Source organism: Metarhizium robertsii (assembly GCF_000187425.2).
Source record: "Metarhizium robertsii ARSEF 23 chromosome Unknown MAA_Scf_12, whole genome shotgun sequence".
Lineage (NCBI taxonomy): Eukaryota > Fungi > Ascomycota > Sordariomycetes > Hypocreales > Clavicipitaceae > Metarhizium > Metarhizium robertsii.
The window spans coordinates 291,488-317,001 of NW_011942152.1; the positions used below are offsets into that span (position 1 = coordinate 291,488).

Below are 25,514 nucleotides of genomic sequence, written 5' to 3' on the forward strand. Positions count from 1 at the left end.
TTCCACCTTTGACATTTGTACCATTTGCTTACTACGCTCCATGACGCCTTACTAAATTTTTTGCAACCCGTATCCCACGATGCTACCTTGACACGGGTTGATGCTGTGTTCTGGGTGGACATGTTGAACCGCCCAACCAATCCACGGCACCTGTAGGGTTTTAAAAAATGAATAACAGCGCGAAATGACCTTGTCCGGGCCTTTCTAGGCACAGAAAACTTCTTGGCTAGCCCACTCACGACGATACCGCTGACGAGGCGGAAAATTTGCAAGGTTCCAGCAGAACGGTCAGCGACTATGACGTGCTGTCAAAACCATCAGTTGACAACTTGAACACTCTACAGCCAGTCGGACTGCGAAACATTTCTTTCTCATCCGAGGAAACCCAGTTTTTTTCTGCCATGGCGACATGGTATCGTCTCGTCCCTGGTCCCGACGCCGCCGATTTTCAGGTGCAGGGTATCCGAGTACACTTGCCACTCTTACCACACCGGACTCTTTTTTAACGTAAATTAGATGAGAATGACGGTTTTGAGAACTCTAAAAGACATCCCCATCAAGATTCCATAGCCCAGAGACTTCTGGTCTCGTTTAGTTTTGTCCCTGTGTTTTGAGGAGGAGGATGCTCCCTTTGGTACAAAGCAAGGAGTGGCATAATATTTAAGCAAATTCCATCGATATCACAGCTATTCGTTGTCCATTTCTAGTACCATAAGTGACTATGGCATTAGTAGCGTGCAAAGATACGCCATGGGGGCAGGATTCGACAGAATCTGTTGTTGGCTGCCTTGCAAGCGCTGAATGGGATTCAGCCAAGCTTCAACAGAGTACGTTATGAGACTCGTTGTCAGCCAAGTCTTGCCTTTCATAAATAGAGTGTTATTGCTTGCATCTTTTGGCACTACGTACAAGAGACTCGACATATTTATTGCTTTCGATGTATTGTTGCTACTGGCCTCTCAGGCAGTTGAATCGCTTCGATGTTTATATCGACAGAGGCCGATTTATCCGAGTTGACGTCACGAACAAATGTAGCGCCGGGTTTTGGCCGTGATGGGCGGTACAAGTTTGCGTTTCTCGCATTATTTAAATGCAAAAAGATGTCCATTTTGGCTGAAATACGCAGTCTGACTTGTGACTTTGTTTCCAGCAATTTCTTCTCTATTTGTTTTTCTTTGTCCGCGATGTCCCTATGATCGGCAGCTGTGCTTACTCGGATTCCAGGCGGAGGTGCTCATTATTGGTACATGTACTGCGAGTCAATCCTGGATGAGCGCTTGAGACCATCCATGCGCTGTATCATACACAAGAGGTCTCTACCTGAGGTCGGTGCCTTCATCACCAAGTTCCGAGGTTTGTGGGTTAGGGTAGGGGTTAGGGTTACTTCGTATGTACATCAATTGATTGATGCGTGCAGGTAACGCCGTGTATTCCAAGTCTCTTTGTTCCGTGGCAGCCATGTGTGCAGCATTGACCCAACGGGAGCCAACTACATAGTGCCATTCATTTTCAACTTCTCATCCTCATCTGCAATACTCTCGCCTATTACTCTCGACAATTAAGATATCCAGCCGTCACATAAAGCTCCAACCCAACCGAAACCCTTTCTCAACCCATCCATCCAACATGACGTCGCCGGTCCCAAAAGATGCCATGAAATTTCCCCATCGGACAGGGCCTTTCTTGAGCCTCATTTACCGCCAAGGGATGACTCAACTCGTCACCCGAACATGCCCTTCACCACACTGACTTTTGCTACATCGCTGGATTCGTCGCTCACCCTGTCGCCCGGCGCTCCCACTGCCATTTCCGGACCTCGGTCCGAGGCCATGACGCATTACCCTCGATCTCGCCACGACGGTATTCTGATTGGTGTTGGCACCGCCGTCGCTGACGACCCCAGCCTTAATTGTCGCATTGCCGGAGTCGGTGGTTATGGTGGCGATGGCCTCGACGGCCAGCCAAGACCAGTTGTTATTGATCCCACAGCCCGATGGGAGTTTACCGACAACTCAAAGCTGTTCAAGCTATGTCGAGAGGGCCGCGGGCGTCCACCATGGGTCGTCACGGCACTCCGGAAACCACCAGCTGACATACGGGCACTACTGGAGAAATACGGAGGCAAATACATCAATGTGGAAATCCCTACCTCGAACATTGGCGAGCATCACCTTGACTGGAATCTCCTGCTCGTGAGGTTCAAGGAAAATGGACTCAACAGTGTCATGGTTGAAGCTGGTGGCCAGATCATCAATTCTTTGCTCTCGCCGCAGTACCAGCCAAACATTGACATGGTCATCGTCACCATAGCCCCAACATGGCTCGGCCAAGGTGGAGTGGTCTTGTCACCCAGGAGATGCTTCAATGATTCAGGAATAGCTATCTCAGCCGCGAGGCTGACTGGTGTTAAGTGGTACCCGTTTGGCGACGATGTCGTTCTCTGTGGCCGGATGAATCTCTAGTAACTAGTCAATCATACATTCCTCCTAGCCGTGGCAAGCAAGAAGTTGACTTTGGTTTTCCCATTGGAGCACACCCAACGGCTCGAGCTATAATGATACTATGTGTGTTTTCATCTAAGCCAACAACACATTCTTTAAAGAAGCATAAAATGTCATTCATGTCGAGATTGAGGCTATTACGGGAAACCTATGGCGATTCCTATTTGATTCACACTTGGATGAGACAAGCGTAGCACAGCTCATGTCCTGGGACACCAAACGACATACCACAAAGGAGGAAGACATTGCGTATTACTTTTTTGGTATTTTGAGCATAAATATGGCAATGATCTATAGTGAAGACGAAACATCCTTTGGTAGAAACAAGAAGAGATAATAAAGACAAGAGACGAACCTGGTTTATGGGCTGGTCGTAACCAGTTTACAATGAATCTGGACTGGGCGCTGAAGATATACGTGTTAGAACCCTAAGCCTCACACTATAATTTCATGTCGTATTTCTAGCCAGAAGATATTTGGAGACCAAGTATTCATCGTGACAGCGACGCTTCCGGATGAACATTGAGCCCTCCGTTCCGAATGATAGGGCTGCTGCCACGGCGTTTCAAAGGCAATTGGCTCACCCTTTCTTCCATCACTCAAATCTATTGTAATATTTATTGTATTGAGAGATATGTGTGTTGATGGACTGATTCTCGCTTTAGCATGAACAACAGCTCCTGCCGTGCCTCCTGATCGGGGGTAGGGAGGGCAAGTTGACTCGGCGGGATAGCAGATATTCAGCTTCACTTGATAGGGCCATCTCTCATGCCATTGACCCAGCTTCTCTCAAGCAGTCAGAATGGAAAAGCCCGGCAATAACCATCTATGGCAATCCGGCGGCCACTTCGCAATGTCTCTGCTTGCACTCCTTACGACTGATAACACGGTAGCTCGAGATCATCTGTGGCAACACCGTTTTCTTGCCGCTGCATAACCTATAGCAGCCCTCAACGTGGAAAAGCCGGTGAGCTTGCGGTGGTGCGGGATGTGCGATTTTGGCGTGATGGGACAGCTGCTCACTTATCCAGAGCCATCTCAGCAGCCCTTGATGGCGAAACTGTAAAGGGGTGACATCCGGTGTGTGAGACTCTCAGATCATACAAAAGCATTCTTAAAGCAGACCGACAGGATGGCATCTATCATGGCCTTTAAAGACAAGGACGGAGGAATTGACGTTGATCACGGAAGATCTGCCGACTTTATGTGGCGGTACTCCGTACTTGGAATTTTGTGGAGACAGGTCCACACAGGGGTCCACATATGCCGAGCTTGTCTGACCTATCAAAGACCCCGCGATTAGTCACCCACAATAATGGCACGACGGCCCCGCGGTCGGAGATGAAAAAGAAAATGTTGGAGGGGTCGCGGCGAGCGGCAATCGGCGCCTCCGACTTATGACTCTGAAGTGGGTGACTCAATTCAACTTCTCTTCTACTTGCCCGTCCCAGCCGCATCCTGCTGCGAATCTGACAGTGATTCTTTCCTATTTTCCTCTTCTTCCTTGGGATCTACGTCTTCTTCCAGTCCGACGTCTTGACCTGCATTCTTCTGCTTGCGCGCAAAGCTCTCGCCACTCCCCGCAGTCGCAGCCCAACACCCAAATCCTAAGTACCATCGCAACCACTCCCAACTTGCGCTTACAATTCTTGCAAGATGCCTATGTACGTTTTTCGGATATCTTTTCGCATTTACTTCATGTATACCAAAGATCACACTGACCCCGTGCCTACCAACATCCAGGCTCAAGGAACCCTGGAAGAAATACAAGCCCTTCCCTCCTCTCAACTTGCCCGATCGCCAGTGGCCCTCCAAAACGATTGACAAGGCCCCTCGATGGCTGGAAACTAGCCTTAGAGATGGAAACCAGAGCAACCCAGACCCAATGGTATGTATCTCTCCCCATTACGTGAAAGGTGCTCCGCACCCTAGCATCTCGGCCATGTTTTGGGCGGTCGGCTGATCCTGTGACGAATAACAGAATGGGGAGGAGAAATGGCGTTTCTTCAAGATGCTCTGCGATATAGGTTTCAAGGAAATTGAAGTTTCCTTTCCTTCCGCCTCTCAGACCGATTTCGACTTCACGAGACGCCTGGTTGACACTCCCGGGGCCATTCCAGACGATGTTGCGATCCAGGTGCTGTCGCCCTGTCGACCGGATCTGATCAAGCGCACGGTTGAGGCAGTTTCGGGTGCGAAGAATGCCATTATTCACATCTATCTCGCTACTAGCGAGTGCTTCCGGAGAATCGTCTTCAATTACTCCGAAGAGGACACTCTTGAGCTCGCTGTGCGTTGCGCCAAGGTCGTCAGGTCCCTGACGAAAGACGACCCCTCCCAATCAGGCACCAATTGGCAGTTTGAGTTTAGCCCCGAGTGCTTCTCTGATACATCGCCCGAATTTGCCGTCAAGGTCTGCAACGCCGTCAAGGAGGCTTGGGGGCCAACAGTTGAGACACCTATGATTGTGAATCTGCCGGCTACGGTCGAGAACGCGTCCTGCAACGTGTTCGCTGATCAGGTTGAATACTTTTGCAGGAATATATCAGAACGCGAAAAGGTCTGCGTTAGCGTGCACAACCACAACGATAGGGGTACCGCGGCTGCAGCGGCAGAGTTGGCTCAGATGGCCGGTGCTGACCGTGTGGAGGGATGTCTCTTTGGAAACGGCGAGCGTACCGGCAATGTTGACCTGGTCACCTTGGCCCTGAACCTGTATACCCAAGGCGTTCCCTGCAACCTGGACTTTTCAAACCTGAACCAAATCATTGACGTGGTCGAGAACTGTAACAAGATTCCCGTCCATCCTCGCGCCCCGTATGCCGGCTCCCTGGTGGTGTGTGCCTTCTCGGGAAGTCACCAAGACGCCATATCAAAATCGATGCACAATCGCCGACGCGAGGGCAAGACCTACGAGGACCACTGGGAAGTTGCATATCTGCCACTGGATCCAGAGGACATTGGCCGCACCTACGAGGCTATTATCCGTGTCAATTCCCAGAGCGGCAAGGGTGGCGCTGCCTGGATCATCCTGCGCAAGCTTCACCTGGATATCCCTCGCGGTCTGCAAGTTGCCTTTTCCAAGGTTGTTCAAAAGCGGGCTGATAGTCTTGGTCGTGAGCTTCTAGCCGACGAAATCACGGATCTTTTCGAAAAGACCTACTACCTTCACGAGAACCCTCGATTCTCCCTTGTTGATTACTCAATTACCCCTGACCGCTCGCAATCTCCTGCGCCGCCGTCGCCGGGCAAGACACAGGATACTAAAAACCTGATGCGTGTCTTTGAGGGCGTCATCTCAGTCGACGGTAGGGAGATTAAGCTCCGCGGACGGGGCAATGGCCCTATCTCTAGCATGGCGAATGCCCTCAAGGATCTTGGCATCGACCTGGACGTCAATGATTACAAGGAGCATGCCATCGGCGAGGGTCGTGGTGTCAAGGCTGCTTCATATATTGAGTGCAAGATTGGAAACACCAAGGAGATGGTATGGGGAATCGGCATTCATGAGGATGTGGTTCAGAGCTCCCTCATCGCGCTGCTGAGCGCTGCTACCAATGTAAGCTGCTGCGCAATGTCGTTCGGCGCGACTTGTTCTTTCCTGGTTTCGACGGGTTTCACTGACACGCATCTACAGTTTATCACGAGCAGGCCTGGAAGCCCTATTCTGAAGCCAATTGCGTCTCGACCGAAAGCGCTGAGTCCCAACAATGCTAATGGTGCAGCCAAGGAATCTGCTGGTGTTCCTCAAGGGGCTTCTAGTGTGGTCTCTGTCCTGGAGGACAAGGCCAACGACATGTAGAGTAGGATCTGGGGTCATGCTGGAGGATGACGCATTCTCTGTCTTTTATTTTCTGGCTCTTTGTAATGTGTGAAACAACGGGCCTTTGGGGATTTCGGTAAAAAAAAAAAGAAAAGCATTCAGAGGCGAAGGTCTCTCAGGGGAAGATGTCGGGGCAATAGGCACATGTATCCAACCTAATGCACCCTTAAAAGCGAGCTTGTTGATGAACAAAGATTGTATTCGTTGGGTATTTTCTCTCAGAATATGTAATATATATCATGGTCCGAGTGCCCAAATTCTCGACGTTTTCAGAAGACGCAAAAATGTGGCCCAGGCACTTCGTACAGCTAGCTGTATGACTGACTTCCAGGTCTGGGGTGGTGGATGTGTGCGATAACTACCAATTCGGCGATTGATTGATGCCACTTGACACAATTTCACGCTGGCTCGGCGTCGACCACGAAATAGGCGGGAAAGATGATTCCTCCTGGCGCCGGCTCTATCTTGTCTCCAGTATGTAGTTACCCGACACGTGTAACAATGGCTTGTTAGAGGGCTTGAAGCAATAGCTTAATTCAGCTAATAACACTCTTTGGTATCAAAGGTCCTTGGTTTTCATCAAGGCCTCGTTGACCAAAGACGTCTTGAAATACAAGAAATCGGTGAGGGACTTTGCCCTAGTCCCGTGACTGTAGCCCTTGTGTAACAGGCCATTTCCGTGTAACAACACGTTGGACAGGCTACACACGCCAGGCAGGGTTAGGGTTACCCAACGACAAAGGCGGACGATGAAGCACCAACCTACTTTTTCCTTGTTTCTGCTTTTCAACTGTCTCGTTTAGCGGGAATTCTATTCCGCACCTTTTAGAATAGAATAACTGGCAAGTTGGTGGAACAGAAACCGAGGCACCTCGCGATTTCCAATGGAAGTTGGAGATTTGGCAAAGCATGACGTACTTCGCACAGAATTTCGTGACCAGGACGCATTGGTCTGCGCAAGACGCAGTGACGAGTTTCTCGTTGCAACGAAATAATCGTCAATCGCAATTTGCGTTCCAACCGTGTTGGATTCTGATCAAGTATGCTTGGCTTTGATTTGTTCGTTTTGTACCAACTTGCTTCGTCGCGAACCATGCAGCGTATGATAGGCCCCAAGAAGAGGACACACATGGGACGAGACGAGCAGCATATGCTGGTGGAGTAATCCGGTGAAAACGATAATGTGTCAAAGAGCCCGTGGGATGGTGACATTTGGCAGGGCATCGGGGTCCAGCTGTTGAAGAGTTCCTAAATCTCAATATATATTATATAATTTATTAAAGTTATTATTAGTAATATTTATTTTTTAAAAAATTGAAAAGTATTCCGGAGATATTCAATTGTCCCGTAATTTTATGGCCAAGTCTTTGCCTACAGGTACAAACGAGTACACCGTGCCGACAACATCGGTCCGAGTATTCTTCCCCGATTTTCGCCCCCTTTATCCCAACTCCTCTGAGCCTAAGTTGTTTAATATAAACTTCTCCATTTATAGGTACATCCTGACGACCTAAATCAGCCACACTTTCGAGCGCAACATCATTTTCTAAACGGATATGTGATTTTTCCTTAGCCGCGTCCATGCTGCAGCGGAGCAACCTGGCAGCATGGCTAAAGGCTGTGGCCCATTGGGTTGCGAGTCCGACTCTCAAGTCCGTTTCTGGACCACGCAAAAGAGTGCACACCACCTCGAAGAACCTCAATTGCTCAGCCTGGGTAGCACCGGACTGGTATTCAAGCTTAGCGACGCCATCGTCGTGAAAAAGAGCCGTCTTGGCCGAAGCGGATATATTGCTGCCGAACAAAAAGTCTTTACAATATTAAAACGCCAACCGCCATCACCATACATTGTCCAGCACTTTCACGACACCAAGGACGCAATATTCTTGGAGTTCATGTCGGGTGGGAATCTTGGAACCATCCTTAACGACGAACAAGTGAAAGACGAGTCAACGCAGAGAGTAATTCGAGTAGAGAAGTTGCAGACGGCGGAAGACTGTCTCCGGTGGATGCGTCAGCTTGCAACGGCAGAAGCTTGGCTCGAGCAGCTGGGTTTGGCGCATTGCGATATTCGGCCAGCCAACATATTGCTGTCCGACGCGCGGGACATCAAGCTTGCAGACTTTGATCGTGCGTGCAAGATCGGAGACACCGTACCCTCTCTGACGGAACCTTTTGCTCGGCTACTGGGGGATGACGGTGGCTCGGATTGCGGAACATACGGCACCGCTGGTTGTCGAACAGAGCAATTCGCCATGGGTTCAGTCATCTATGCCTTGACGCGCGGCCATGATCCCTATGAGGACGAGTGGTGAGGGCCTGACCATGGTCCCATTTGTCAGGGTAAGCTCCAGGATATGGAGTTTCCGGTTCTAGGTAAAGACAAGTACGATAATATAATTGGGAACTGCTGGCATGGTCGGTATGAGACTATTGCTCAGCTGTCGGAGCATATGGCCGGCTTGGATCAATATTCATGCGAGGCCATCGAGCAGCAGGCAAGCGCCTCTGATGTCAGATCTAGGAAGCACGAGTGCGAGATGCTGGTTCAAAGTGGCGTCCTTGAAAAGCTCTTTACCTGCTAGACTAAGCAACTATGCTCCCCTGTTGGGTTATCAGCCCTGGCTTACTATTGTCGAAGCTATGAGCGTCAGCACACATTCATCGGCACGCATATTCCAGGCTAAACCCTTCATCTTGACCTGACCCAATACAGGTCCGTCAATTACGTGCTGGTATAGCTTCTTCCTTCAAGGGATTAATGCTTCAGACATAGCTTGTAATTCTATATGTCAGCTATACCAGTGAAGAGGGAAGAAGTAGCACTGGCCTCCTGGGCGAATTTGATGCCTCGATTAAAGTGCCCGTGCTACAGCATTTACATGGTAATGTAGGCACGGCCCGTCCCTTGAACCTCGCCTTGAACCAGTCAAGAGGAGAAGTGGATCAGGTAAAATTACCAAGCCAAAAGAGGCATGGGGGCAACATTGAACGTTACTTGGCACAACTTTGGCGTGGAACTTGGCAGAACAACCATCAATATACCGAGTTATTCTATCTTTGGGCAAGAGACCATGCCAAGCCCTTCTCCAGAGTTTCAGTGCCTCCAGATAGAAATAGGGAGGTTGCTTAAGCGCGCAGGCAGCAAGACGGCGAGCGAATAAATGTCCGACTTTCATGTCATGTCTGGCAACTATTGAAGGGGAGGGCCAGCGGGAGGCACGCACACCGATTTCCTTTGTTCATAACAAAGCACCGGACTCGAGCTCCATCAGCATCTCACCAGACGCATAGCTATTCGCGCGCGCCCCAAACGGCTAATTGGTGTGGCGGCTACCAGGCAGTTACCTGGACCGTGTGGTCAAGCCTCGCCGGATTCAGACGATATGGCGGAGAATAACCACCAGTGGCTTGACTTTATTTGGAGGTTGCAAACCAGATTCACCATTGTCCCGGTGCACATACACGCGCGTTGGGATATTCTCGGCAGCCCCAGCGCCGCGTTATAAATAACTCCGTCTTTGATACAAGCGCCCGTACCAACCCCAAGCGCCTCCTACATCTTTCCTCTAATAGAGTCGAGAGGCGCGGTGTTGCCTCCGTAATAGGCAACAGAGACGACCAACGGCTGCAACCTGAAACTCAAAATATTGAAACGCGCCTCCCTGGCTGCCAAGAAACTATTTTATGCCTTGGGAGCTGGGCTCTCACGTTGGAATCATTGGCACTGTCTAGGGAATGGCCGGTGTTGGCCTGTCAGGTGGTGCCCGTGGCGGAATTCTTTGATTGTTTGTTTCATGCTGCGAGGTCCTGTAGTTGGTTACCGGAACAAGTTGACTTGAATAATCTATACACAACTACAACTACATGTATACAACGCAAGTTAAAAAGGGAGCCGGTTCCCTCGTTCATGGGCACAAATCAAGTCGCAGTTCACAACTCTTGACTCTCAGCAGCATCTATTACCATCATCATCTGTCACCACTCATTCTCTTTACCTCCTCATCATGTTTGGCGGAAAACTACTTGCACTGCTTCCCCTGTTGCAGGCCCAAGTCTGGGTACGTTTGGACTTGTCCCACAGCTATGTTTCTGGCACTAACAAGGTTGAACGCACAAGGGACTCGCTATCAAAGCAACCGACCTCGACGGCAACCTAATCAAGGCTCGTGGCTTTCAAAGGGCGAGTTGCACGTCTCCTTTCGACTGGAGCCCGGCCTCCATCAATGACGCTGTTGGAGCACGCAACAAGCTCCAAATAGCACCAGACCCGCAAGGGAGCACAGTGACGATTCCTACAGGCGCGAACAAATGTAGCGACATATCGTGCTATGGTGAGGCGAAAATCGTCGTGTGTAATAATGTAAGTTATTCCATACGAAAGGGGGGGTGTAAAAAGACTGTCTAAAGAATTTTCAGTCCAAAGGGGTACACACTTACTAATATATTACCTTTTAGAGCGCTCGTGACCTACGTTTGACCTATTATACTATATTACAGGCTGCCACAGAATCTATGGGTCCATGTCTAAACGCGAAAGTGCAAGGAAAGGTTCTCACCCAGGGATTCTACAGTGAGGATTGGAATGTGATTGTGCGAAAGAAGGATGGCAGTGAAAGATGTGAGCTTTAGTAATAGTGAAGCCCAACATTTAGGCAAAGATAATAGGGGGCACCTTGTTATCGCATGTACAGGACATGTGGCTATTTTTTTTTTTTTTTCGCTCAAAGTATGTACACTAGTTTTGCTTTGAACTATAGTCTTTTTTTTTTATATAGATCGGCAGCTATTTACTCTTTTTTATAAAAGTTTCAAGAAGCATCTGTGATTTTGTCCAAGCTCTCCAAGCAATACGGGTATATGCTGAACTGCGACCACATTGGGCCTTTAGCCTGCATATCAACAAATTCTTAGCCCTTCCCCGGGCCGTGGGAGACATGAAACTCTTATATAAATCTCGTTGAATAACTACTTTTTTTACGCAAGGTCCGAGACCTAGTCGAGGTTTTGGGTTTCCAGACCTAGAGACTCCGCCTGCTTTGTATAAATAAACACTGGTAGCTTCTGCCCCGAGTTCCTTCAGAGAAACCTTTGATGTCATAAACGAGTTCTCTATCAAGTACAGGGCCACAAAAACCTATAATGAGTAGCGAGAGAAGCCCGTGCCGTCACTACGGTCCATCACTGCAGAAACCGAACAAGAAGTTCAAGTTGTTAGTAAGTCTCTAAAAGCATTTAGGTAGTGGGAAAGATATACATTCCGCACTTTCCAAGCTTGTCGCTGCGTTGTCCACCCACGACCGTGCAGAGACAGCCCAGAACATAGCGCGGCTACCAAGGAGCTGGAGTCGGCAAATCTTCTGGAGTGAGGGTCTGAAGCAAAACTCACCGCTGTGAGTAACTCGGATGTCGCTGCTGATAGGTCCATGGCAGCGATGATGGATGGTAGGAAGAGGTAGAAGGAGTATAATGGGGTAAAAATGCCCAAGTAGGGTATATCCATTGGGAGCCACATGAATGGAAGCTGTATACATGACAACTAGCAACGACTAGCTTATCTGAGCATCCTGATTACGATGTGATTTGTTGTCCAGTCGCAAAAGTTTCAACTTGGGCGTATTAAGTGGCACGGGTGCTCTCACTTGGTGCAACATGGCACGAGATCAAAATAAATGAGCATCTAGGTAGTTGGCTCTTGGAGCCTCTACCCAGCCATGGATTCAATTTGCCAATGTCCAAGCATGCCTATCTCAACTACCATCTAGAGTACGCCCAGACTCACTCAACAACCTTGGTAAAAGCAACCTTCTCCGCCTCAAAGGACCACGCCGCACCGTCTACTGTAACGTTCTTGATCGGGGTACCGCCCTCAACTGAAGCCATGTAGACGAGTGTGGCGGCCGCCATAAACTCTGGCTTCAAGGTTGTTCTATTCAGTAACATTGTATATGAATGGTTGGCGCGGGAATAAGGCAATGTACCCATGCAACTGTCTTTACACCGACAATGTTAATCAGTAGTCGGTATACATGTTGACAGGCAGAAGCCACCATATCCTTTTCTTCAAAGTTGGCGTGTCAGCCGGAGGGGCTAGCACAGCTCCTGGTTGTATATTTTATTGCCCAAGATCAAACTAAAAGTCATGACGGTCGACTACTATTCCTAAGCTCCGACTCAGTAGTATAACTGGTGTTTACTACGAGGCATACTCTGTCAGATGTACGCCAACGCCTCGGGGGGCTGCTGCATCGTATCTGCATGTCTTATAGCTGGCAGCAAGACAGACTAAGCGAGTTGATTGTGAGCTGTCAATGTGGCAGCGTCATGCATACAGCCAATGGACTTGGCCTTGTAATTGGGCCTGATCACGCCCGTCACCATGTATCATGGTCCCTCCAACCGTTCCCTAGTACTGCAGGGCCTGGAGTGAGGCCAAAGAATCCTGCAGCCCCAAATGCAGATGAGCCAAAAAGACGATTCCAGGCCCAAGTCGCGTCACCGTGCCGAGGCGACGCGAGTGGGCCAACATTGCACTCGGCATACTTGACTCATCATCTTTCCTCAGCACCAGGCGAGGAGGCGGTGCCGGTGGTACGAAACATCAAACACTGTGCATGTGGATGTGGAAGTTGGGTGGTCTTGTGACGCGTCAAGCGATGGAACATGGTTGATTGTTGGCTCATCATGGCCGGCACAGCCGGTTACGAAATGCTATGTCACGGCTAGATCAGGAACTGGACAGAAAATCCCCAAGGATGGGTGAAAAAACGCAGGGCAAGCACTCAGCACGCTGCAAACACAGACCTGTCCTCGATCTGCTCCGAAAATGGCGCGAGACCCTGCAAACAATGTTTGCCACAGGGGATTATTATATCATCTACCCATCTGTCCATGTGTGCTTATACGTCAAAATCTGCGCTCTATACGTTGGTAAGTCGCCATGGGATTTCGTCCCAGTGGTATGCTAGAATCATCGGCCCAGCCCTAATATACAGTCCCGCCGTTTCCCTCCTCTTTTTCCACAGCCCTCGAGCTAGCCCCTGTTCTGCTCTAGCTGTCTAAACCTCCTGACGGGAATTTTCGAAATGGGCACGCCGACAAACGGTTCTGGAAACTCTAGACTCTCCAGTCCCGTTGTGTACCACCCTCCCTCGCCGACAGTCTGCTTCGCAATGTCGTACCCGGCGCGGATCGCGCCCATGGCACCAATCTTGCTATACGAGCCGCCTGCCACTGCTAGTTTGCCATGAAATTCGTCACGGAGCTGTTGGTCGGCCTGCATCATGCGGTCGTTGTGGCCTACGAAATGTTGCGGAATGCATTCCTTTGCAAATCTGGACAAGGCGAAGCAGGGCGTATCGGCGGAGATGCCTAGATGGCGCTCCAGGAGGGACTTGGCCTGCTCGATGGCGTCTGATTCTGAGGGCGGAGGAGCGCCAGAGTCGTAGTAGTGCCCGCCCATGAGGACGAATAGTTTCGTGCCTTCAGGCTCGTCGGGCGACGCCGCACCGCTGACGTCAGAGTCGTAGAAGACGCCGAGGGCTCGCTCGGTGTTGTGTTCGCGGCTGACAGACCGAGGGATCAGGTAGCCGAAGCCGCGTGGCTTCATGTGCTTCTTGGGGTACCAGAGGTTAACGGTCATGATGGAGACAGATTGCGTTTCCGCGAGGCTGGGCAGCTTCGAGGCCGTGACGCGGGAGAGGTCCTGGCTTGCCATGGTGGATATGACGCGATCGTGGGAGGTGGTGGTTTTGTTCTCGAGGTGCTGCCGCTCTTCGTCGGCCCAGTTGCCGGTTGTAATCTGTCAAAGGGTCAGAACCCAAGTGCTGGCGGATGCGTTGTCCAGTTGGCAAACAAAAACTCACATTGACCTTTTCCGTCTCCATGTCGTAGCTGATGTCACGCACCGGAATGCCCTTCTTAATCTCTACATTGGGCGTTGCTTCCAGCACATCTGCCAGCGCCTTTGGCAAGCTGTCCATTCCCGCCCTGCCGAAATGCAACAATGCACCTCGTGCCTTGAGTGCCATCCTGCGAATCTGCGGATCCTGCGATAGTTCACTCATAAACGTCTGTTCTCTCATGGTCATCTGTCTAAGATCTGAGCCCATGTTTGGCAGGTAATACGCCCAATAGAAGCGGTCAAACACTGATCTGGCGCTCAACTTGTCTATATCACCACCGTATATGCCGTGGATCATGGCGGATGCGACGTTCTCCGCAACGGCGCGACTTCCGCTAATCTCGTACAGCCATTCTGACACGGACATGTCCTTTATGGGAACCGCGCGGCTGCGCATGCGGCGTAAGAGGAAGCCTAGGCCGCCCCAGATGGATTGAAGGAAAAGCGGCTCGCGGCAAAACTCGGCGAAGCTACCGGCGGGTGGAAGTGTAACGAGATGGTCCGGGTAGTAGATGTAGCGTGGTTGATCGGGTGGTGTGAAGACCTTGAGACCTAGATCGAGAGCCTATTACGACCCACCAAGAGTAGAAAGGGAATCAGCAGCATATTCTGATGTCCGGCAGAGCATCTGTCATCTTACCAAGTCGTATAGCACGAGATCGTCAAACTTCCACGTACTCAGATGGTTCGACGACAACGTCCTTGGGCCTCTCTCAAAACTAACGACCCCCCCGACGCCCTCCACGTCCACTGACACACGATCCGTTCGAATCCATCCGCCGAGCCGGTCACTCCCCTCGTACAGTGTGATCTTGGCCGTGGACGGCAGCTGCTTCGCGAGATAGTACGCTGTCGTAAGACCCGTCAGTCCTCCTCCGACGACAGCAATGTCCCCGTTGTTGCTCTGCGTCGCGTACGACCGTCGATTGGTCATGAAATATGAGCCATTAGCGCGCGCGGCATGGTGCGGCACGCATTGGCTGCAGCTTCGGCCGAGATGTCGAGGGCTTCGTTTCGATGGCGGTGATGATGCGCTCACGCTGCTCAAACAGCGCAATTGGAGGCTTCGTGCGAGGTTTGTCCTGGTGGAGCCCCGAGTAGCTGATGCCAGAGATAGAAAAGTCATAGCAGCGTCTTCCGCCCGGTTCCGACGCATGCCTGTGGTGTGTACGACTTCAACCGCTCATGGTGATGTGAGTTGAGAGCAGTGGGTCGATCCGGGTCAACCCTCGGGTGACGTCTTTTGTGGGCAGCCGAGCTTACGGTTCCGATGTCAATCAACATTGAATGTTCAATGTTCCATGTCCGCATCGAGCACCACTTCTGGCGCGTCCAAGCTCCACCACCATCGACGCCCCGGTCTACAGTGTACAACACGCAAAAATGTATTCAAGATGATCAAAACCATAGTATATATCAGTAGATGGCCTGTCAACATTCACTTGTAAAAGTCGAGACGAGACACATGTGTAGACAGCGACAGAGAAGTTATAGTCTATTGATTTCCCATCCCCTTCCTCCATGGCGCTCAGCTCCTTCATTTTTTCTTCAAGCTGTGCGCCAGATAAACTGCAAAGAGCCACTACCTCGGTCACACCTCCCTACCGATTGGTGTGTGGCCCTCTCGAGGACATGAGACATCTCGATATTCCTCGCCGCCCCCAAAACATAAAACGCCATCCATGCCCTTCCATCGTGACAGAAACATTCGTCGATCAATAATGTACATGACCTCCAAGCCCAATACTCTGGATCGGTCGCTTCGCCTCGTTTCTTTAATTTTCCAGGGCGGCAACCTCCACAGGTCACATTGCAAAGCCTCCTCTACGGTTTCCCCTTGACAGTTTCTTATACCCTCGACACCATTCATCCGATAACCTCAGCGTCCTGCGCCGCTTGGTCCGTCGTCATCTCATCGGCCTTTACAAGCTCGGGCTGGCTGCCCTCATCTACAAACTTCCTCTCGCTGACGTGCTCGTTGGATGAGTCGGCAGTCCAGACCTTATCTTTGAAACTGCCTTGCTGCCCTTCCTCATGCGCAAAGGCACATGTTGGGTTCATGCAGGGATTAAACTTGCATTTCGTCTTGACATGAGTAAACTTGCAGCCTTCGGTGGTGCAATTGGCACCATTGCGACACAAGGGCATGGATGGATGCCTAAACGGACAGCGCGGGTTCTGGCAGTTGGGAAAGAACTTGCAGTCCTGTTCGCTCTGATGCGCAAGCTTTGTGGCTGGCGAAGGGTGACGACCAACGCATTTCCTATTCTTGCAAGCAGCCCCAAAGCTGCATACATCGTTAACGTCCACAGTCACGCCGGGGGGGGCCGCAGGCGACTGGTGGGCAAACTTGCATTCTCTGTTGGTGCAATGCAAGTTGTATTTGCAAACAGTGTCGTCGGGGTTCGGGGGGTTGCGCTTGTCGCCAGACATCTCAACATCTTCCCCGCCCTCGGCATTTTCCTTTGATCCGTCGGCATTGGTATGTTGGTTATGCTGATTGCCCCTCCGCTGGTGAGGGTGTTGAACTCGGTCAAACAATGACTTGCCCCGGCGCTGGTTACCAAACCCTCTGTTGTGTCCTCCTCCGCCCATCAGTTGTTGTGACAGCTGGTACATCATCTGATTCTGCTGCTCAATCATAGCCATGATATCCATCTCGCTCGGTTGTTGTCCATTCATCATCCATCCGGCGCTTTGGGGACCTGCAGCCAGGCCAGCTTGAAGGTTCGTAGCACGGTTATTTCGCTGCATACGTCCTTGGGCGTTTCGGGGCCCAGATGGTGGAACGCGACCATGGGTATTAATCCTCTCATTGCCGTTACCTCGCACGCGGTGGAGGGCGTTATCGCCGGTCCGGTCCATGGCTTTTGACATGTGTCCAAGCATCCTCTTGTCTCTGCCGCCTCGGAAATTTCCATTTCGCATCGAGCGGGGGCCAGTAGGGCTATTCATATGTGTGTTAGGCGCTGTGAACAGAGTAAAAGGAACTGCAACACGGACTAAGGAGATTCAGTACTTACGCATTAAGTTCTGAAACATCATTGACAGTCATATCAGTGTCCATGTCTCCCCCTTGAGCCATGTCATGCGATGCGCCTTCTGGAGCATTTCCACCAGGGGGGTGGCGGCCGTTCAACTGCGCGTTAAGGAGGCCAACCTGTTCAAAGAGCCATCTCGAAAAGTCGTGCACAGTAGGGTCATCGGCAGGGAGACCTAATAGGTCGGTTGAAAGATCTGCGGCGATCTGATCCTGGCTTTTGCCGTTGACAAGCATCAGGACGATGTACTCAGAAAGAGACGCAGAGTCATCGGAGCCAGTGCCCCATCCCACTTCGATGAGCTTGGGTTTGATGGCGGCATCAAGCGCATCCGCCAGAGGAGTGTTCAAGCTAACTTCGACCGACATATTCGACGTTGCAAATAGTGCTGAGAGGGTCACGGATAGTTGTGAAAGCGGAGGGTGAAGGTGAGAAAGTCGTTGCGATACGCCGGTGGCGTCGTCAACTCCGATGTCTGAACTCGACGCGTCGATTAAGATTTTCCTTGTTCAACAGGGCCGCCGAGTTGGAATTATTGGGCCAGTAGCCGCGAAGAGTGATTCACAGCGTTTTGCACCGCCGATTATTCACACCAAGCCGTAGGTATTGTAGAACAAACAATGGTCAAGGCGTCGATGTTGGGATTGATGCCATAGTCACGGCCGCAGGGTCTCTGAAAGACTAAGCAAGATCAGAGAGAAAGGTGGAGTCTCGCGGTCAGTCACGTGATGGGGCCATTCTCCTGCTTATCTGCATGCAAGAGCCGTGCAGGTTGAAGCGCTAGTAGCCAAGCACAAACGCCTAGTTGATTGGGATGAAAGGACGGCCAACGTTTTTGAAGTGCCCTCATTCGATTCTTCTGCGATTCTTGAGCCTGTCGAGGGCTCTGGCACCATCCAGACGCATCTGTGATTATCAACCACGATGCTTGCAGTTCTGTCACGTGATCAATTAGTCATCACTACAACTGCCTCACTCCTGCCAATCGGCAGGCGGTGTGCTGCATGATGCCGTCTGATCTGGTGTGCATCAAGCCATGCCATGCCGCATGCGAAAAACAAAAGAAACGATGTGTAACGATACGCATAGAAACGGCGAATAATAGCATCGTTCATTCACTCTTCCGGAGTATGTATCGTACCGATGCAGCCGATCCCCTTTCTGTTCCGCCAGTAAACCTTGATACAAGCCGTTATTGTTTTGCTTTTTCGATCATTGGTAAATGCTACCCTGCATCATGGACCTTTTTAATCGGGTTTGAGACCGACACGCCTCTCACCCGCAGGACCACTCCAAAAAGTACGACGGGTATAACTGACGACCAGCTCATGCGCGGCGCATCTCGTCAGTGACGACTCTGACGAGCCGGGCTGCGGACTGTTCGTCATCACACCTACGCGAAGAACAGCCATTCTGCCAAAGGGGTGACGAGGCGTAGTGCATCGCATCCAACCGGACAATATGACGGACCCCGACAGTCACTGAGGCACTAATTACCTGGGTAGGTGCTGTGACGGGCGGCCGGAATAGCTGCACAAAGCCCGTGAGGTGCAGATTATTGCAGTCCGTGCGGACAGGTACACGTAGCCGGAGGGGGGCGTACCGGGCGGCTATGCTGTGCAGAATGCCAAGCAAGCCCGTTGATGGACCATGACAATGTATGCTCTGCATTGTATTTCAAGACGCGATCAATCAATGGCTGCTGCACTTGCGTGGTGGCTGTGGGGAAGCTATCCTGCCGCCCCCTTCTCTACGCATGTACGTGGCGCATTTCACCATCCACTGTTGCCACTAGTACTCGATAATGTGCTGGAGGGTTGGGTGTTATTCATGGAATAAGCCTGGTGTCGTATTCCAGAGCAGAGAGGCTCGGCAACAAGTCGAACAAGAAACCCTCGGCAATTCAATCGTGGAGGCGCGGGGAAGCCTGCTGCCTCTAATAGTTTGCTCTAGTCTGACACATATGGTATTCAGTCAATACGGGGCATGTCAGGTACCCAAGAGCATGAAACTGCTTCAGGCACAGGATTCTCACATGTGATTACAAAGAGCTGTGCAGGCAAACTCAAGCCAAGGCTACCTACCAGCCTGGCACGCGCCAGAGTTGGGAAGGTGCTGCCCAGGCCTTGCACGGCGCGCCTCTTTGTTTTAGTCCGATGTTGTCTGTACCAGAAAACATGCAAAACACGCAATCCGCAACTCGCAACTCGAGGCGTAAACCCTCTGTGATGGGCCATGTAACTCATGTTAAACACGGAAACTTTCTCCTCTGGGTCGTTTGAAGACTGGATCAAAACCATCCAACCACCTCGGCTTGATTTCGCTACGCCTCCACTTCCCCCATATTCTGGCTGCCACCCCGGCTTCAATCCACGGGGCTAGCACAACCACCATGGGGACTGGACGATCGGGGAAAGCTGAAATCTCCTGTCCTGTCGACTCGGGTGGCCATGACGGTGGAGCTGTCGCAGCGGCAGTGCCAAGGCCGATCATTGTGCAGGCTTGGGCGGGCATCGGCCGATGCCTGTTGAGAAACGTCGTCCATCACTCGTTGCACATTGTACGCCCCGCCTGGACCTGGGCAGATGAACTGCTAATTGCAACATGTGGTTACGCCGTGCCCCGACGGCCAGACGTCACTCCAACTTCCAGGTCTGGTACCGGGCCGTCATGTTTCGCATTCACCGCCGCTTGCGACAAAGACCAAATACTTTAAAGCCCCTCGGTATGGCCCACTTTGCTGACTTCCATTCTTCGCTTATCCTGAACACGGCCACGGAGTAGTAGCTGGGCCTTTATTTCATTTCTTTCTGACCTCTCATCAAGATCTACTTTGGAAGGCACTCTTATCTTGTTATACTGTTGGCCTTTCGCCTTACCCCTTGTCGAATGCCGCAAGATTCGGTTCAACCGAGAGACGTCTGGTGAACCAACACGGGCAGCTTTGAACTGTTCAGCTGTATCGCAAACCTCCATGTGCGCTGTCCTGCGAATATTTGCCGGGTGCACAGACGGTAATTGAAAATCTACTGGGTATGTTGGGCAGTTAACTCGTGGTCACTCGACTTGATTGAAGTGGGAACCTGATTGAGCCCAAATTGGTCTTCATGGTTCAATGAAAACCCTTCCACTAAATGCCGTTCATATCGTAAACGGCCTGGGCTTACATACATCGTAGAGTTCTTCATCACTTGCTTGACAAAGCCCGTCGTTCTCAACCGCCATCATGGGCGTCATTGAAGCCGTCCTGGAGCAACTGTCTGCGAGGGTCATCCTCTCTTTTCTTCTATTTGCCATTGTCCTCCATCGCGTGATTCAACGTTTTGACGAGCACCGCCGGATCAAACGTCTTGGTAACTATGGCAAGAACATGGGAAGCTGGGTCCCGTTGGGTTCGTTGATCTGCCTTTCAGTATCATCCAATCTACTGGTCTAACCGCCAACAGGCCTTGATATAGTTTCGAGAGGCATCCGCGCAGTTTGGACGCATAAAACTATGGAAGTCTGGCGCGATCACTTTTTCAAACGCAACAAGCGAAACACGGTTGAAGGTCGTATTGCCAACGAACGCGTCATTTTCACCATTGACCCGGAAAATATCAAGGCTATCTTAGCAACGCAGTTTTCTGATTTTGGCAAGGGAGAACCCTTCCGCGAAGAGTGGGGAGAATTTCTGGGTGATAGTATTTTCACAACCGATGGTGCCATGTGGCATAACAGCCGGCAGATGCTGAGACCTCAGTTTACGAGAGATCGTGTCAGTGATCTCGAGTGCTTCGAGGCGCACATGGATACTCTATTTAGGGCGATGGCAAATGGGGGTGCTTTACAAGGAGAGAACCAGCCGGTGGATTTGAAAGGGGTCAATGGACGTGTCATTGATATCGCGGATTTATTTTACCGATACACCTTGGATGTGGCAACGGATTTCCTCCTTGGAACTGACGTCAAGTCGATGAGGTACGATCGCATTTTCATCGTCCTAATATATGTCCCCTACTATTGCTTTCATCAACTTGAACCTTTTGTTTCCATGCTGACATGGATTAAAGTACCCCAAAGCAAGAATTCGCTGAAGCCTTCAACAATGTTCAACGCTTCCAAAACATCGCCTCTCGTGCTAGCAATCTTCGCTGGTTGATTCCGAAATGGCAATATCGCGCTGATCTCCGCGTCATCAATACCTTTGTGGGACGCTTCATCGACCTCGCACTGCAAATGACCCCCGAGGAACTGGAATCCAAGAGTAAAGCCGACAAAGGATACACTTTCCTCCATGAGCTTGCTCGATTTACCCGCGATCCCAAGGTTATTCGAGACCAGGTTATCGCTGTCTTGCTTGCGGGTCGCGACACCACTGCCGGAACTCTATCTTGGGCTATTTACGAGCTGGCACGCCATCCAGAATGCTTGGCCAAGATGCGTCGTGAAATCCTCGAGGTTGTCGGCCCTACCAAGCCGCCCACCTACGAACATCTCAAGAACATGCCTTACATGAAGGCCGTCATTAACGAAACGCTTCGCCTCTACCCCTCCGTCCCGTTCAACGTCCGCCTCGCCCTCAAGGACTGCACCCTCCCTCGTGGCGGCGGACCCGACGGCACCGAACCCCTTCCCGTTCTCAAAGACACCAAGATCGGCTACTCTACACTGGTCATGCAGCGCCGTCCGGAATTGTACCCCGCTGTTTCTGAGACCTTTGCCGACCCTGCCCTATTCAGCCCCGAACGATGGACAAACTGGCATCCGAAGCCACATGAATACATACCCTTCAATGCCGGTCCCCGTATCTGCATTGGCCAGCAGTTTGCTCTTACAGAAATGAGCTATGTCCTAGTTAGGATGTTTCAGCGTTTCGACCGTCTAGACAGCCACATGTTTGAACTGGATGGGGATAGTCCTATGCTGAAAGCAGACGTTGTTTTGTCGCCAGGGCAGGGAGTTCGGGTTGCGTTTTGGGAAGCACAGCAGGCTGAAAAGGCATGAATTACGGAATGAATGTGGAACGAAGCCAAGATTCGGCAAACCACAAGCTTATGACACATGTTATGGGGGATAATCACAACTAAGTGTATGATGATGTCGAGGGTTAATTTTTTTTTTTTTGGACATATTGATCTTTCCAGGAGCTAGCCAGCAATAAACCTCACTCATATTCGTATTATTTCTTCTTTTTTTCTTTCTCGTCCTTCACATATTCGCCATTTCCAATTACGTCATACTCTCACATTGATGCAAGTCATGTCACTCATAAGACGGCTACGTTGAATTTTACTAGTTGCCAAAACTATGACGCACAGCCTGGCCGAATCTCTTGATGGCCTCGTTCATGTTCTCTGGGCTGGCAGCAGCATATGTGGCGCGGAAGAACAATCCCGGCATTGGTTTCTCCTTCTCAGCCAGGAACCAGGAACCTCGGGCAACGAGGACGCCGCCGTCGATACACGAGTTGAAAATCTCCTCTTCGACGTCGTTGAGGGACTTGGTGGCGGCTTGAGGATGCTTGGCGTAGTCTACATGAAGCCATAACTGCAGTGCTTTGTTTCAGTTTGCTGCTCAGTCAGGTAATGGAAGGGGAGCAAATGCACTTACAAACATGCCCGCGGCCGGGGGGGTCCAGGTCACGATATCCCGGGGTAGATGCTCCTCGCATGCGGCGAGCAGGGCATCCCTTCTCTTGGTATACTGTATGCGCAGGTTCATCAACCACCGCAGGTAGCCTTCGTGGCCCCACGTTTCGTCAAGGAGCTTGTACAGAATGATTTGGGAGAAGCCGCTGGGTCCTTGGCTGGCTACCTCGGCGTGACGCTGGTATCGCTCGATGATTTGCTCCGAGGCAACCACCCAGCCGAGCCGCGAGCCGGGCACCAGGACCTTGGAGACAGAGTCCATGCGCAAGACGCGGCCGTCAATGTCCATGCTGACATACGTTGGGATCAAGGATGATATAAATTCTTCAACGGTACTGGGGGGAGGAACGTTAGGCTGGTTGCGGCCGGCGTAGGGCTGCATCTGAAGGAAGTAGTACGGCTCGTCTTCAATGATGAAGATGTCGTGCTTTTGGCAGACGGAGTAGATGGCCCTTCTCCTCTCGGTGCCCTGAGTAGCACCCGTGGGGTTTTGGCCAGACGGGACCGTGTACAAAACATGGGGTTTTCTAGCGCCACGCTGCTTGTCGTCCCAGTTGGTGAGGAGCATGTCCATGGCCTCTGGTACCAAACCCTCATCGTCGATGGGGGTTCCAAAGACTTTGACACCGAGGGGGGCAATGGTCTCCAGAGCGGTTGAGAAGCTGAAGTCCTCGGTCAGAACGGAATCCCCTCGATCCTTGTCGCAGAACATTCGGAGAGCTTGCTCTAGCGCGCCGGTGCTGCCAATAGTTTGGCAGATGCGCCAGTCTGCATAAGGAGGGTTACACACAATCTCGGTGTGTTCGGTGAGGAAGCGCAACATTTGCGCCGAGCCGGTAGACTGGCCGTAGTTAAGGGCAATGGATAAGTCGTAAACGGCATCGTGGTCGCGCACATCGTATTTTCCAATGGTGACAGTCTGCCCGTTCTCTAGGGTTTCCTCCTCGGAGAAGTGAGGAGCGACGGGGACTTTCATGGCGAATTCAGCGAATGGAAAAGTCTCGCTGGAAGGCAGGCCGCCGCCGAGGGAAATGAGACCAGGCTTCTTGAGGTGCTTCGCAGCTAGCTTAAGGGTGCATGGCTTTCGCTCTAGGCTTTCCTTGCTGAGATGGCCTGTTGCAGAGGCTGTAAGACGACGGAATCTGGGGTTGCTTGGGAAAAGGAGGGTGAGGGTTTACGTACTGTCCCAGCGCTTTGCCTTTGGTTTTCCAGTTTGCTTGTTTGCATGTTAGAAAAGATTGTGTCGTTTAGATGATAATTAAATACATGGATAGAATATGATTTGGTAGGTCTTGGGTGGTAACTTACCGGACCCTTCCACATATCGCTATCTGAAGCGGCGGCAATTCCGGCAACGAGCTTTCCGGCCTTGGCCCTTCTGGCCAGTATGTCCTCGATGATGGACGAGCCCGGTGTGACTCCATTCTTGGTTCCGTTCAGAGCAGCAGCGGCAGCAGCATGGTTGCCGTTGACACCATTGGAGCTTGCCTGCGCGGGCTGTGATTGGCCAGGCTGGCCTGGGAGGGCTGTGTGGGGTGTAGCAACCGGCATGTTTGGAGGCGGAGGCGGGATGTAAGTGTCTGACGGTGGTGACTCGGCGTTGTGTTATCAGCGAGCAGCAAGGGCCGTGCAAGTGGCTTGGATGCAGCAGAGAATACGCTGAAAGGGCAGCTTCTGCAGGCGAGAAAACAGTGTCTGGTTGTCAAGAGGCACTTTAGGACAGGAATAATGATGGCAAAATGCAAAAGATGGGAAGGAAAGTGTGGTGTAAGTTCCAAGTGCAAGACGCAAGTCGGTCTTGCCTTTTACGGGGCCAAGGGCGCAGTTGTTCGGGGGTCACGGCGCTTGGACTCCGGGGTTCAGGTGGGCAGGCGTCCAGATGGCCACTGGTCCGGCGTCGGCAGGCCACCGCTCCTAGCCGCATTTATCCACTGACGCTGCCGCGGGCTCCTCTGGCTGTTGGTCCATTTTCTGCGTGGTTGCGGGCATGGTTGGTTGGACGGCGGCTGGATGGGCCCGGGGCACCTGCGACAACTGGTCACCTGGCCTCTTTCATTACGTACATAAGCCGCGCGCCCTTAGGTGAACCGGTGCCGTTCTCGGGCGATATGAGACAGCATGGTCTCCGTCTCGTTTTGTCATCAATACTGCAGCTTGCCTTATCATCTCTGGTACCAGTGTTGACATGCCTGCCAGCTTCCGGCTTACATGCTCCATATCTGCTTTGATAGGACTGAGATAACAACCACGCGTCGCGCGAGGGCCATTGTGCGACGTCCGTGTTTCACAGACTTCCTATTGCATGCGGAAAATCGGAGCATAACTAATTTTGATCCAAAAGTAGTGCAGTTGCCCATCTCTCCGGATTGTCTCTCCGTCCTGCGCCACAACCATGAATAGGATTGTGAGTTCCCCACACTTGGCCATAAGAGGAGCTTCATTATAGTACGGAGTATACGCATACAAATGCAATAGCATTCTGACCGTTATCTGGGGTATGGAAAGCATGAGGGGCTCAACCGCTGGGACATGGAGAGATGGAGTGTCCGCGGAATTTTGACGAACAAAATCAGATTATATTCGTGCTAAATTGTGGTAAGAAGGATGCTTCGATTT

General features: G+C 51.3%; 7 protein-coding genes across 7 annotated transcripts; 4 read left to right on the plus strand and 3 right to left on the minus strand.

Moving 5' to 3' along the window:
- Window positions 1-1,730: 1,730 nt before the first annotated feature.
- On the plus strand, window positions 1,731-2,462 carry MAA_00162 (Dihydrofolate reductase-like domain protein; the record flags this gene model as incomplete). The annotated part of the gene is made up of 1 exon (XM_007818160.1): window positions 1,731-2,462. One exon carries the CDS (start codon window positions 1,731-1,733, stop codon window positions 2,460-2,462), a length of 732 nt encoding a protein of 243 aa, XP_007816351.1.
- A 1,695-nt stretch (window positions 2,463-4,157) lies between these two features.
- MAA_00163 (2-isopropylmalate synthase) lies at window positions 4,158-6,303 on the plus strand (the record flags this gene model as incomplete). The annotated part of the gene is made up of 4 exons (XM_007818161.2): window positions 4,158-4,165; window positions 4,245-4,389; window positions 4,483-6,060; window positions 6,139-6,303. 4 exons carry the CDS (start codon window positions 4,158-4,160, stop codon window positions 6,301-6,303), a joined length of 1,896 nt encoding a protein of 631 aa, XP_007816352.2.
- Window positions 6,304-7,931: 1,628 nt separating this feature from the next.
- MAA_00164 (Protein kinase, catalytic domain protein) lies at window positions 7,932-8,639 on the plus strand (the record flags this gene model as incomplete). The annotated part of the gene is made up of 1 exon (XM_007818162.1): window positions 7,932-8,639. One exon carries the CDS (start codon window positions 7,932-7,934, stop codon window positions 8,637-8,639), a length of 708 nt encoding a protein of 235 aa, XP_007816353.1.
- Window positions 8,640-13,357: 4,718 nt separating this feature from the next.
- On the minus strand, window positions 13,358-15,383 carry MAA_00165 (protoporphyrinogen oxidase; the record flags this gene model as incomplete). Its single annotated transcript, XM_007818163.1, has 3 exons — window positions 13,358-14,125; window positions 14,190-14,792; window positions 14,868-15,383. The coding sequence occupies 3 exons, from the start codon at window positions 15,381-15,383 to the stop codon at window positions 13,358-13,360; spliced, it is 1,887 nt and encodes a 628-aa protein (XP_007816354.1).
- A 710-nt stretch (window positions 15,384-16,093) lies between these two features.
- MAA_00166 (nuclear polyadenylated RNA-binding protein Nab2) lies at window positions 16,094-17,636 on the minus strand (the record flags this gene model as incomplete). Its single annotated transcript, XM_007818164.1, has 2 exons — window positions 16,094-17,174; window positions 17,251-17,636. 2 exons carry the CDS (start codon window positions 17,634-17,636, stop codon window positions 16,094-16,096), a joined length of 1,467 nt encoding a protein of 488 aa, XP_007816355.1.
- A 2,858-nt stretch (window positions 17,637-20,494) lies between these two features.
- On the plus strand, window positions 20,495-22,254 carry MAA_00167 (Cytochrome P450 CYP539A10; the record flags this gene model as incomplete). The annotated part of the gene is made up of 3 exons (XM_007818165.1): window positions 20,495-20,660; window positions 20,715-21,228; window positions 21,321-22,254. 3 exons carry the CDS (start codon window positions 20,495-20,497, stop codon window positions 22,252-22,254), a joined length of 1,614 nt encoding a protein of 537 aa, XP_007816356.1.
- Window positions 22,255-22,542: 288 nt separating this feature from the next.
- Window positions 22,543-24,449, minus strand: MAA_00168 (aminotransferase; the record flags this gene model as incomplete). The annotated part of the gene is made up of 4 exons (XM_007818166.1): window positions 22,543-22,797; window positions 22,861-24,023; window positions 24,081-24,096; window positions 24,207-24,449. 4 exons carry the CDS (start codon window positions 24,447-24,449, stop codon window positions 22,543-22,545), a joined length of 1,677 nt encoding a protein of 558 aa, XP_007816357.1.
- Window positions 24,450-25,514: the final 1,065 nt, after the last annotated feature.